Here is a 13,979-nt window from a genome sequence, read left to right on the forward strand (position 1 = left end):
TGTTTTTAATTCAACATGTTTGCAACTTAAGAATGATATGTACAGTAGTAGATTTGTAAGCCTAACATATTTGCCTCTCTTGCATACACTTGAACATTTGTCATAAATAATCACAATGATTCAGGAGGGTGAGTGTGAGCAACCATTTTCAGCGTTTCAGTTTTGTGACTGCCTATCTATCTTTTTTAATTCAATTCAGACGTTGGTAATTAAGTCATATTTTTCACAGTGCTGTCCACGTTTATATAGCCTGCATGAAGCAACATGGTAAGTAGGCATGGGGCGGAGTATCTGAGATGCGCTTTTTGTAGTCCATCTTCGGTAAACTGTAGTTTCACCACGGTCGACCTACGTCACTGACATCCGCCGTCGCATGATGACGTAGCCCAGCGTAAGTGCGGTCGGATTCTCTCAGCTCCGCGGTTCTCTTTTCCTAAGTCCTTATGAATTCTTCTACTCATCTTTCCTTGACCTTGTGACGTTTCCCACTGAGGTCAAGGAATCGTGATTAGAAATAGATGATAGGAGGGACTTTCTGACCGCAGCCAAGATTTCACATTCGGGGCTTTTCAGAAAACACCCGGGGCTTGAGCCCAATTAGCCACCCCCTAGCGCCGCCCCTGCTTTTAGCACTCTGTTGGATTGAAAATGTAAAACCAAGTTTTAATAGGATGAGATTCAAGCAGTGCATTAACCAGTTTCAAGAATATGCAGTCAGAATCAAGAAAAGACATCCTGATGGAAGTAGCTCAAGCCATCTTCAGAACTGAGAAAGCCGGAGTAATAGTGAAATTCATTTGGATACCAGCACATATAGGGGTGGAGGGGAATGAACCAGCAAACACATATGCAAAAGTTTCCTCTAAAAAAGTAGAAGTAAATATGACAGTAAATTATAGTGAGGCTGAAGTTAAAGTATAATTGAATCAGAAATTATTAAGAAATGGCGGGAAAATTGGAACAGGGAAACTAAAGGTAGACATTAGCAGTAGGCCTATACAAAAGAAAGTAGGAGAAATGACACTAACAGAACTTAAAGAGAAGAAGCTATAATTTCGAGAATGAGATTTGGACACACTGGTCTGAATAGTACACTTAAGTTAAATGTAAAACATGAAACTGGTATGTGTGAATATTGTAATAGGCAGGAAACAGTAGAGCATGTTATTATTTATTGTCCAAAATACCAGCAGGAAAGACGGATTCTCAAACACAGATTGGAAAGAGAACGCATCAAACTGGAAATAAGGGAAATACTGCAGTTGAATTCAGGACATGTAGGATATAGGGCAATATTTACATTTTTGGAAAAGACAAGAACAGGCCGAAGAATACAGCATAGGACTAAGACCGTTCCGGTCCACACTCCATTTCAGAAGGTGGCGGTAATGCACCTAAAAGCTGTTTGCCAACCGCCATTAAATATCAGAAGAAGAGGAAAGGGCGGAAGAAGAAAGTTGGTGTAGGAGTCGCACATGTGGTCCGTTCAGTAAGAGGCTCAAGGCAGCATAAGCGTCCCGTTGTCAGTATCGATACAACGCATCACAGCAGATAACATGAAACCAGGTACAGTATATACGATTGTGATGGTATTTAGTTTAGTAACGTTTTACATGTAAGGGCACACTTCGTTGAGCGTTCCGCGGTGTTTTAAATTTAAAGTGCTTAAATGTCCTGGGCCTACACCGCCATGCTGCTCAGATATCTTACAGTAAACAGTTGTCACTGGAGAGACAAACCCGCCAAGTGTGTGGACGCTTTGTTAATAATAGGTGGCATGTAACAGTTTGTATAAAATGTGACGTTAACGTTAGGTTAATGGTTAAAGCAGAGTTTACCAGCAGCTCGCTGTGCAGCCCTCACGTGTTGAGCCTCGGTCAGCAGACACAACCTAGCCACGCGCTATCCGAAATAACCAACCAAATATCTGTGATGAAAAATGTTTTCTTTTGTTACATTTGTAGACAAAATTTGATTGTTAGGTAAAAATGTTTTTCAAATACTTTGTACTACCAGACAAAAGCTCGAAAGTTTACGCTAGCTTCCGCTAGCCTGAGCCACACCTGAACCTCGTGCATTGGTGTTACATACCGGAGTCGGCAGGTTCGTGTTTCACAGCGTCAAAGCTCACAGATTTGTGTCAGATCATTCACGGGATGTGGATGGATGCTGAATTTTCTATCAGATTTTGAGTGATGTGGAAAAATCCGGTTGAGTAATGTAACACCACAGATAGACCTCAAAATGACACAGAATGCTGGTGGAGCCTTGGATAGGCTACATCTAGGGCTGGATGGCTAAAGAAAGGCCGGGTGGCTGTCTTTTGAAGGCTTAAAGAGACCTACATTTATTTTAAGTTGCTGTAGTTCAGAATCTGCCCGCAATGTCTATCTTCCTTCTGGGCCAGTTCAAAAGGTCCAGTGTTTGAGATTTACAGGGATTTAGTGGCGTCTGGTGGTGAGGATTTTAGATTGCAACCAGCTGAAACTTCTCCTGCTTAGAATTCATTCACTGTTCATTGTTAAGGAAGTTTTGTTTTGTTTTGTTTTGTTTTACCAGGAGCTGAATTATTCTTAAATATGATGATAATAATAATAATTGTTGTTGTTGTTATTATTATTATTATTATTATAGGTCTCTTCCTCTCCAAAACAAACAGACCAGGGCCCTATTTCAGAAAGAAGGATTAGTGTAAACTCTGAGTATAATGAGCCTGAGATGAGGGAAACTCTGAGTTTTCCATTTCACAAAGCCAGCTCAGCGTAACCCTGAGTCAGTTACTATAGCAACTTACTCCATGAAGCAGACCTGCTGGCTGGCAGGTTTGGTTCATCTAAGCCTGAGGCTAAAAGGGGATTTATGGTTGTGTGTAGACCCGACGCACGTCGACTTTGCTGTTGTGAGCATTTTTACTTCTGCGGTGGTGTGTCTGTTCCCTCTGCAGTTACACCTCCAAAACACTAGTCAGCGGTAGAGGTTTGTGTGAAGTGCTGTGAAGTTTAGTTGATAAAAAAACACATTAAATATGGCTTAATAGAGAAAATTTCAAACACAAGTACACAAATCAGCTTCACTATAAATCGCAGCATTGACAGACAAACACGTCTTTATCTTGACACATTTTCCCCACAAATACAACATGCTAACATTATTAGCACAAGCCTATGGCATTTTGCATCGTATAAATTAGCCTAGCGGCCAGCGATCTTTCACTCTTCTCATATAAAACCAGGGACAACAGCAACATTTAACAAAGGTAATGGCACACAATTTGGCTCCATTACAACTCGCAAGATTCACTGACAAAACAACTGTCTTCTACTAAACACGTTTTCCAAGCAAATACAACATGCTAACATTATTAGTGTCAGTCTATGGCATTTTACATTGTATAAATTAGCCTAGCGACGAGCGGAGATTTCCTCTGTTTGTATGAAGCCAGGATAAATCCCGAAGTATAAATCCCTGAAGGATATATCACACACAAGACTTAAAATGCTATTTTGTGGAGGCTTTACTGTCTTCACAGTTTATGTTTCTTATCTGTGAAATACAAGTAAATACAAGCTTTGTTTCCACTGAGGGAAATGGTGTCAGTATACAGAAACAGACAGGGGGTCTGTGTCACCGCGATGCGTAGTTACAATTTTGGAGAGGTGCACATCAGGCTATGGCATAGAGCTACGGCGTCGATTCAACTAAGCGTGTAGCAGGTAGGAGAAACAGGGCGTTTCCTTTTGTGAATGAAGTCGTGGATGTTGGGGCAGAGTTTATTCATAGACTGTTGCGTAAGGAGAAGGTGATGAGACCCCGTTTGGATGTCTTCCCGGAGGAGTGACTATATGAAAGATACAATTTCACCTCAAACTCTATCATTTATCTTAAGTCTGTTCAACTGTTAAATCAAATATTACACATTGTGGATTTACATTATCATCGGCACAAATTTTATGCATTGCCCTTTGATTCTTTGGTAGCGGCAGTTTTCTTTATAATATCAGGGACACTGAACACGTCAGCAAGACAAAGGTTTGTCTGGCCATGAGAAAAGTGTCTCTAGCTCTGAAAAGACTTTTGCCCGTTTTTGTGGTTTTCCCTGGGCATAAATCATAATCGATTATAAAAGTAATTACCACGGAAAATCGGTGGCTTAGTGGATGAAGCGGACGCCCCATGATCTGACGCTCAATCCTTGATACAGCGGCCACAGGTTCAAACCCAGCCTGCAGCCTCCTGCGCGTGTCGTTGCCTCTCTCCCCATAACGTTATGCTGTTTTGCCATTAAAGGCAACAAAAGCCCAAGAAATAATCTTTAAAAAAAAAAGAGGAATTCCACAGAATTGCAGGTTTGTCAGTGTGAATGAAAAATTAATTTACGCAGATACATTATGCAATGATTCATTAATACTTTTCATCAGCACTCCATTGATAATGTCTTTTGGTGCTCATCGTGAATGCGCGTTCCTCAGGCTGAACATACTCAGTTGATTGAGCTGATTCTGATCAGCTGTTCTGGAACCAAAAACTCATCCCAGCTCAGGCTCAGTCAACCCGGAGTTCGGCATTAGGCTCAGAGTTTGTTGAACCTGCCTTCTCTAATAGGGCCCAGGTCATTAAAACCAGTAAAAACACTGAAACAAAACAGAACATGACAAATTAGTGTTTTTCTGACGCTGTTCAGCACGTTGCAACCCAACTTGGAACTTTTATCTCTGATAACTAGAGATGCGCAATAATATAAGCATGTCATTGGTATTGGCCAATGGCTTAAAAATGGAATTCCAGAATCGGTCAACATGCTGATATTATCGGTACGTCATCTATTTCGGCCAGTGCTGGCTTTAAAATGAACTGTCAGAATCAGCCAGAATGCTTTTTCTTACTTTGCACAATGAATGAATATTATGTACGGTTAAAAGCATTTTGTATGTCACGTCTCCATCTGCTGATGGGCCATCATGATTAGAGTATGTATGTAAGATATGATGTTAATTCCACCACAGAAGAGACTTACGAGCACTAAAATTAGGTATGAAAAAAAGTGGATATATTGATATCGGTATCGGTTATCAGTCAGATTAGTTGTTACATGTGGGCATATTGGACATTGACAAAAAATGCAATATCATGCATCCCTACTGAAACTTAAAATCCAGACCTCCAGGAGGTTTTTACTGGGAGCTGAATTATCCACAGAGGTCTCTTCTTCTCAGCACAAACAGACCAGGTGATGAAAGCCAGTAAATCAATCTGTCTTTTTCAATTTACTACTGTGGCTGATATAAATGGCCCTGTCTAGAGCCAGTGCTTGGTTTGACTGTTCTGGGCCACCGTACTGTGCAACATGGCAATATTTGTAGATAAGGACCTGCTCCCCATGAAGACATAAACAGCTCATTCTAAGGTAACAAAAACACTTCCTATTTTCAAGTGATCATACACTAAAGAAGACATACTTATTATATTATATACCATTTCTGCTAATACATCCCCCTAAATCCTACACACTGGACCTTAAAGGTTCACTGCAGAGTTTTTCACAATCAGTGGTGCTATAGGTAAATGTTTTTGTTAAGGCAGACCAATTAATCCCATAATTTTCAAGTACGATTTTGGCTTCCAATGAGTATGAAAACATGATAATCAAGATACAACAATCACTGTGCAGCATTCTATTTGTTGTGTCTTGTGTTTTAAATCCAGTGCATCGATGGGCGGACTGTTGCCAAATTGTTTACTTTGTCATCAGATTTAGTGACTTTCTTTGTAGTAACTTTATCTCTAAAAAAGACTAGCGACAAATTTAGAAAATTATTCAGACCATCAGGTAAAAAGCTAGAAATATATTCCAGTATAGTCTTTTGTAATTCATTCCCATGCATGCTGCTCAGAGTGAGCTCAGTCCACAGCTAAAGTCTGTGTCACCATCAAGCAGCGGCAGTCAGATGGCGAGCAGTTAAGAGAAAGGAGATGAGGATAACATTTATTTACTCGGGAATAAATCAGCAGTGTGGAAATATCTTGGAATTTTTAGAGAAAAAAAAGGGGTCAAACGAACATGCCGTACGTGAACAGTGCCTTTATGAGATAAAAGATGACATAATGTTTCGTGCCTGGATGGCCATCTCAGTCCATTAACTTCTCACTACAGCAACATTAGCTGCTCTGTATTAACAATGTTGGGCTGAAAAAACATGCATGCAGACTGAAATTCAACCGCACTGTTTTGTCGGGAGATGCAGTGACTTAAACTAACACTAAGTAAGAAAAATAGTAACATTACATGTAATTTGTTAAACTCAAAGTAGAGGAGAAAAAAAAAGTCTGCCAGCCTCTAGGCTAAGTTATGCAATGTAAACATGCTAAAGCTAACAATGGATCACTAGCAAATAGAATTCTTGTCTATGAACCTTGACAGTTATTACTGAGCTGAATTTGATACTTATGTTAATGGTGGATGGTTTGGGTTAAAATGCAAAGATTTCTTTCAGAAATTTCTCTCTGGCAGAAAGCGCTTAAGGTTAACTTGTCTCATGTTCTGTTTTATGTGTTAGTGGAGTCAGTTTAAAGGAAACTTAACTGTGGTTACAGTTAATTACATTATTTATGTGTTGTTTTTAGCATTTTGGCCAAAAGCAAAAAAGAAAGGGGTGGCAGCATTTGTAACAGACTGTGTTAAATGGGCAGATGATATCATCTCATATCGAATGGAGGCCCCTAAATCGCATAGAATAGAAATCGTGTTGCGGTAATATCTGCAGATGTCATGGTTTTCCAAAGTGGGTGTGGGTAGAAGAGAGAGGCATAGACGGAAAGCCTATGGGAGCTGGTGCAAAAAATTAAGGGAACCGGGTGCGTTGCTGACATACTGGCGTTGATGACAGATAGTGTTGTCGACCAGAAAGTACACGTGTGCTCCTTCATCGCAGAACATGTTTTGTCTTGTCTGTGCAAAAAGTAACACATTTAAAAGTAAAGTTAACTTGACTTTAGAGTCATTGTATAGGCCCTGAAGTCGTCTAGTTATGGGGCAGTTAAAGCCCAAACCCATTGTTATTACATCACTCTGTTGTAAACTCAGCTCATACTTGTTAATGCTGCGCCCTGAAATGCCGGACGTTGGCTCTGTATGAATGTGCACCAGATTTCAGGAAATTACATCAAATAAGTCCAAAAAAATTTTCAGGCTTAGGTTTGTTTTTTTGCTATGACCCCTGCACATGTGTAGGCTCTGTTGGTACATCATAAGTTCCTAATGCCCCCTGTTATCTGTTTGTTTTTCAGGGTTCAGTCCTCGTGGGGACCGAGGAGGAAGAGGACGGGGGGGAGGTAGAGGAGGATTTGGTGACCGGGGAGGTCGAGGAGGATTCAGAGGAGGAAGAGGTGAGAGTATCAAGTGTTGTCACTATCATGTCATCTGTATTATCACAGTATGCACATCAAGTGTGACATGAAAACAGCCCTTTTTAAGCAGTTCAGGACACTAGATATTTTTCATGAAGAACTCAAACACTGACTGTAGGAAATAAAAAAAGCTTTAAGAACACAACAAATTTGACCAGAACCTCCACTAAAATCACGAGTGTGTTTTGTATTACCCAAGCACAGATATTGTTTCTCATGTTGACCTGAGTGGCTCCATTATAATGTGTCTGTTTTCAGGTGGTGGGTTCAAATCCCCAGATGGTGGAGGATTTCGAGGCCGAGGAGGTGGCAGAGGCACCCCGAGAGGAAGAGGAGGGAGAGGAGGGAGGGGTTGCAGAGGAGGCTTTGGAGGAGGGAAGAAGGTTTTGGTTGAGCCACACAGACATGAAGGTTTTTATTCCCACTGTTTTCTAATGATTTGTGTTTGAACCCTGTTGGTGGTCAGGTTACATGCTGGGATTTCTTTCATTGGCCTTCATTCTACCCCACTTTATTTCAGAGGCAGTTTCTTTTGTTCTTGTTCTAAATTAAATGGCTATCTCCTAATGCAGATGTAAATTGATGTAGTCATGGTTCCTGCGGATCCTTAAAAAGTAAACATAAACATACATAAAAATAAGGCCTTAATTAGTATTAAAATGTCTTAACCTCTCTAACTCTGCTCGGACGCCCATGTCCGTGCTCCCTCCCTCCTCTGTTAAATGGTATCTCCCAGGCACACTACTACGTCATCGAACCATGTGTAGTTTGGTATTGCCGGATTCAGGAAGCTCTCGACTTTTCAAAAATGACATCGTTTTTCTTTTATTTCTTATGGATTTTGCACCAGAGCAGCCTAAACACACAAAGTCCAAAATCGCGATGAGTGGTGACAAGTCATGTCATGCTGTTTTTTGAGGGGAAAAGTTAAAGGATTACTCGCGATCTTAAGCGGAGCTGCGAGTGGAGACTTAGATCTTTTATAAAAGGTAATAGTCTCATTCCTACCACTATTTTTGGCTGAGATATACCGCCTAGAAAGTGGGATCATAACTTTCACGTTTCATATGGCTTTATTTGGTGATATTTTATGATGTTTCTGTGTCATAAACAACATCAGCTATCATAATCACACCTGATTTCAATAAGGTACAATGTTTTAAGCTGGCTGAGTTAGGGATGGGCAGCACAAGCAAAAACACTATTTGAAAATCATGGCAACTATTTGACAATTTTTCAAATAATTTAATTTGGGTATGTCATTTTAGGCGTTTTCGCTACAAAATGGGGGTGGAGTGCAAGAGGTTAAATCAATCTTTGAAAAGTCTTAAAAATGCAAAGACATGGAAGGTAGGACTTTATGAATCTTTTTCTGTCTTAATGTTGCATTTAGGGCTGAAACTGAAAATCATCTATGTAAATTATTTTCTTCACATCTTTGTTTAATCCAGGTAACTGTATGCAGTGCACAGTGTTTCGTACTGTGGCACAGTGTGCTTACACTGTTGACACCTGACATGAAGAACATGCCTCAAAATCATATATTGATTACAAAACAGATGATGTAATTAAGTAGCATGGGTTGCAAAATGATAGAGAAATTAAATAGCGAGGGGTAAAGAGAAGAGACAGACCAGGGCAAACAGCAAAGTGTCCAGAGTTCTTTCCAAACAATCTTTTCAGGCTGAAACAAAACAAAACTCTGTACTGTGTGTTTACAGTAAAACCAAACTAGCCTACCACAATAGCACAACACCTCAGCATCTCAACAGAAAACATCCAGTCCACAGCTCTGACCCAGCAAAAGCTAACATTAACCAAAGCCTTCCTCCAGGCTGCCTGTGCCTGGAGCTCCACACTCATCCGCCAGTGTCACCTCCAGCAAAGTCCACCAGTTGTTGGTGAACCCAGAGACCCCCACAGGTAGATCAGGGGAGAGCTTTGGGTAGCATGGAGGGAAGCTGAATATCGTTCATCTGCACATACTGCCCACACTGCTGTGACATTTGGCTGTTTGAAAAATTGCTACGTTTCTCTTTTAACAACCTAAAACAGTATGTTTGATGGTTTGGCTTTCACAAATTAACTGCAGTATTTTATTTTCTGTGTTTATTTTGTTGAGCAAAACTGAGCTAACAGAGGGGCGTAACCACAGAAAATATAATGCTATTGTCAATTTGTAAAAGTTTGAGCTTCATTCATGTCATTATGATAGTTACACACACATAGGGTTGGGACTCGTTAGGATTTTAACGATTCCGATTCCATACCGATTCCTTCTTAATGGTCCGATTCCATACCGATTCCTCTTACCGATTCCTACATTATATTCATTATACTTGCTATACTTAAACAAGTATATAATAAACACAAATGCAATCATACAAATACAAAAACTTTATTCTAACTGTTGCACAGTACAATTAGATGAAATGTGTGTGGTGTGTATTTCAGATTTAGAGCTTGTATCATCTCCCTGAGAATATATAACAACAAAAAGTGATTCTCTGATTTCTACAGTAACAATATTACCTCAAATTAACCACAGCAATGTAATAAAAAATACTTATATGCACACACACACCCCAACCTATACCTGAAAAATCTCAATCATTTGTTGTAGGTAGGAATTGGATCCCAATTATTGTTGCAGCATTGCTAAAATCAATACAAGGCAACATAGTTTTTTAAACTCGGCATGATTGGAATCAAGACAGTGAAATCCCACATGCAGAATGAGTAACATAAAAACACAAAATTGCCAACAAACGTAGGTAGTTCTGTTTAGGGTACTAATCTGTGCCATGAGACAAAAAAAGTTCCTGGCCATTAATAATTGGTGTCAGTTTAGTTAGTTTTTTTCTTCAGTTTTAGTTATTGTAAAATTGGTCTTAAATTTCATCAGAGCAGCATTAAAAAGTCTTAAATCTAACTTGCCTAAATCTGTTGGAACCCTGAGTAGAGTAAAACCCAGAACCATACATCCACCATTAGTTAAACTGTAGGCACACTTATGCCCAGTTCAGGCTAGGGCTGTGCGATGTGGCCTAAAAAAAAAATCTCCGATATTTTTTTTTTTCCACAACAAATCCGATTCACGATTTAAATCGTTTTTTTTTTTCTCGTCCCGCCCCCCCAATGGCACCCTCCGCCTCCCCTTAAAGATCAAGTTAATTTTATTTTATATATGCGTCCTATATAGACGCACACACACAGACACAGGTGACCACACAAGAACACGGCCCGGCCGGAACCCGCAGCACGGCACTGAACACAGTCTATGGAGCGGAGCCTGTGTCGCGTTCAGGCGTCACGTTAATAACAAATTCCATTGAATAGGGATATTTTCGTAGGGAGCAACACCTCTCCCACTCGGCAGCATGCCTCTGTTTGAGGTGCTGCAGTAAATTGTCCATGTCATGCTGGTTTTGTTTGATTTTCACCATTTCGTCAATACTACAAATTAGGGCTGCACGATATATCGTTTGAACATCGCCATCGCGATGTGCGCATGTTTTCTCTTTTTTTAGAACATGTAAACTTTTGTTTTGCTTCAGAAAAGCAGCTCTGAAGAAAGCTCCTTGCTCCGCTCCGCTCGCCTCTCTCTCTCTGACGCATGCGCTTGGGCCGCATTTTCCTGACCGATTATAACCGAGCCCAGCCTGAACCAGCAGCACGGCACTAATGGAGCGGAGCCTGTGATACGTTGAGGCGTTGTCACATAAATAACAAATTCCAGCACTTTAATCGATAGCTTGAATCTGTCTCTCCCTCACTGAGCACTCAGCAGCCCCTCCCCCTCTCATGCACATGCTGCAGTCACACACTGAAAATGTGCGACATGCATGAGGGAGAAATGGTAAAGGAGGATTTTGTCCTCAAAAGAAGGCCAATGTCCGAAATATGGAACTATTTCGGATATAAAAAAGATGACATCCCCAGTGCTCTGTTTTAATCTGGAGTACAGCAATACCAGCAATATTCTTCATTCACAGATGAACCACCTTATTTTAGAGTATTACATGTTAGATCATTGACCTTAGCCTGGATTAATAGAAGGGAATACAATGGTCTCATGGTGAGTCAACCTAATTCTTTCCAAATAGAGCTATTCAAGTCATCTGGTGAAAATTCTTGTATTTTTTAGTATCGCAATATATATTGCAAGCTTATCGCAGCTTAACCTGGTCCGTCTCCTCCACACTTTGACTTATTTCCACACTTCCGACAGTGGGACTTATATTCATTGTGCCGACAGTGGCTTGGAAAACCGCCCATAACCCCCATAACCATGGGGGTTATGGGGGTTATGGGCGGGGCACACGGGGAAGAGGGAAGGTGGCTGGAGTTCCTCCAACATTTGCGGTTAGATTATCATTTTTTTATTGACAAAAATATAGGCTGCTTCGGCTGTTTTTTTTTTTTTTATGCGCACATGTGCCCCTAAATATTTTTTACAGTTCGCACACACCTATTTTTAGTCGCAAATGCAAGTGAAACGCTCGCACTGTCGAGCCCTGTGTCACATTCTTTTCTATCTGTTTTTGTGTGACGAGATTTACCAACAATTTTGAATTGACTCGAATGTCCTCTAGACACTGACCTGTGGTGTGTTTGTGTGTACTCAGGAGTGTTCATCTGCAGAGGAAAGGAGGATGCCCTGGTGACCAAGAACATGGTGGTGGGAGAGTCTGTGTATGGAGAAAAGAGGATCAGTGTGGAGGTGAGACTAGGTACACCAGCACAGTGGTCACAACGTGGAGGTAGCACATCCATCTTGTATTAAGATTATATCTACTGACCCTGCATTGTAATCAAAAACTATTAGTTTGGGTAAATGAGTAAATTTTCTGTCAGCACTGTCCCCTCTAAGCTGTTTTACTGCACAATTGCACACTTCCCCACCTCTTTGCACAGATGACAAAAAAGTTGCGCACTCAAATATCCCCAACCAGTTTTTACTGTTTTTCTTTTCTCTTTTTTTCCCCCTTATATGCGCTGTCTTGTGACTTGAACAGTAAATGCGTACTCCACTGTGGGCGTTTGTCTGTGCAATGAGTGACAGGTGACAGTGAACTGTCAAGTGCAACACACACTGCCGCCATACGCCACGCTTCAAAACGCTCGCCTCCATTATATTCTGTGAACAAACCCAAACCGGCGCCAGCCGACGCGCCGCTCTGCTTCAGCTCACTGCTCTATTTCCGTCTCAGCCGCCGTAGTATCAACTCTGGTTGCAGCTTTCAAAGGGGTATCTGGATACGTTATTAAGTTTTTCAAATTTTTAATAAGACGATTTTGATAAGAAACTCACCCGTGAAAACCAAATTGTTGTTGCCTCAAAGTTTTTCCTCTTCTTCTTCTTCCCTTACTAGCAGTTGGCAACCGTTGGCAACTAGTGTAGGTACAGCCATCTAGCGGGCTGGGGTGAGAAATACACTTTAGTGCCGCTGTGCGCCGCTGCACGCCACTGCGAATGTGTGTTGGGGGGCGGCACTTGACGGCCACAGTGCCGCGCCGGCGGCAGTGTGAGTTGCACTTCAGTCAGTGATGATTTTAAAAAAAACATGCCCACCAGGCGCTGCCCAGCTAATACCTGCAACGGTTGTTTAGCTTGACAGCCAATCAATGGCATTATGTTGGGTATTCACTGTTGTCGTATTTGTTGTTAGCCATTAGCCATAGCATCGCAGCTATGGCTAAATGTGTGGGCTGTGGCGCTTTGTCGAAATTTTAAGAAAAAACAGGCGTCATTTAAGGTGGAGTGGCTATCGGAGTACATGCAAACAGACGAGCGAACGCCACTGGTGAAAATCAGCGATATTTTTTCTTTTTCAAGCGAGAATGTGTGTGTGTCACACACTTACAACATAAACACATTATGATATTTTTCTGCATTACCTGGGGGGTATTCCAGAAAGCGGGTTATGTGAAAACTCAGAGTAAGTTAACCCTGAGATGAGGGAAACTCTGAGTTATCCGTTCCAGAAAGAGAGGTAACTGAAACTCTGAGTCAGTCACCATGGTAACAGACTCTGTGAACCTAACTTGCTCGCTGACAGGTTTTCTTCAATAAACCCTGCGTTTTTCTCTGTCTCCTCCCTCTTACACGCGGTTTCATTTCCTCATTCATTCAGTCCGTGTCAAAGCTTGTATTGAAGCGCATTCATTAGCGGAGATTTACCGTCTGTCACAGTCTAAATCCTGCTGGATATTAGTTTGTTACTCAGGACTGTCTTACGTTCAATTCAATCAATTTTATTTATAAAGCCCAATATCACAAATCACAATTTGCCTCACAGGGCTTTACAGCATACGACATCCCTCTGTCCTTATGACCCTCGCAGCGGATAACATCAGCTTTACGTTCACATCAGTCATTTCTTTGGACCTCAGTTTTTGTATTTACATTCAAATATTACACAGCGAGAATTCACCCTCAGCTCAGAATCAAACCTCTGTCCTTTTTATATTTATTATTTTTTATAACACTGTGCACAAGGATCAGACTGTCAGTCTGTTAGAGCAGCTCCCAAATGTTTATTGCACATAATGTGTAGGTCTAATTATTTAAA

General features: G+C 41.0%; 1 protein-coding gene across 1 annotated transcript in view; it reads left to right on the forward strand.

Annotated features, from left to right (window-relative positions):
* The first annotated feature begins 1,428 nt into the window (after positions 1-1,428).
* The window catches only part of fbl (fibrillarin), a 28,801-nt gene continuing 16,250 nt past the window's right edge, over positions 1,429-13,979 (forward strand). Inside the window, exons 1-4 of the mRNA XM_050045852.1 lie at positions 1,429-1,566; positions 7,285-7,383; positions 7,663-7,815; positions 12,033-12,127. Coding sequence (XP_049901809.1) covers positions 1,557-1,566; positions 7,285-7,383; positions 7,663-7,815; positions 12,033-12,127 — 357 coding nt within the window. The 5' untranslated portion in view covers positions 1,429-1,556. The remainder of the gene's footprint in view (positions 1,567-7,284; positions 7,384-7,662; positions 7,816-12,032; positions 12,128-13,979) is intronic.

This window comes from Epinephelus moara, chromosome 6 (assembly GCF_006386435.1).
Source record: "Epinephelus moara isolate mb chromosome 6, YSFRI_EMoa_1.0, whole genome shotgun sequence".
NCBI classification, from domain to species: Eukaryota; Metazoa; Chordata; class Actinopteri; order Perciformes; family Serranidae; genus Epinephelus; species Epinephelus moara.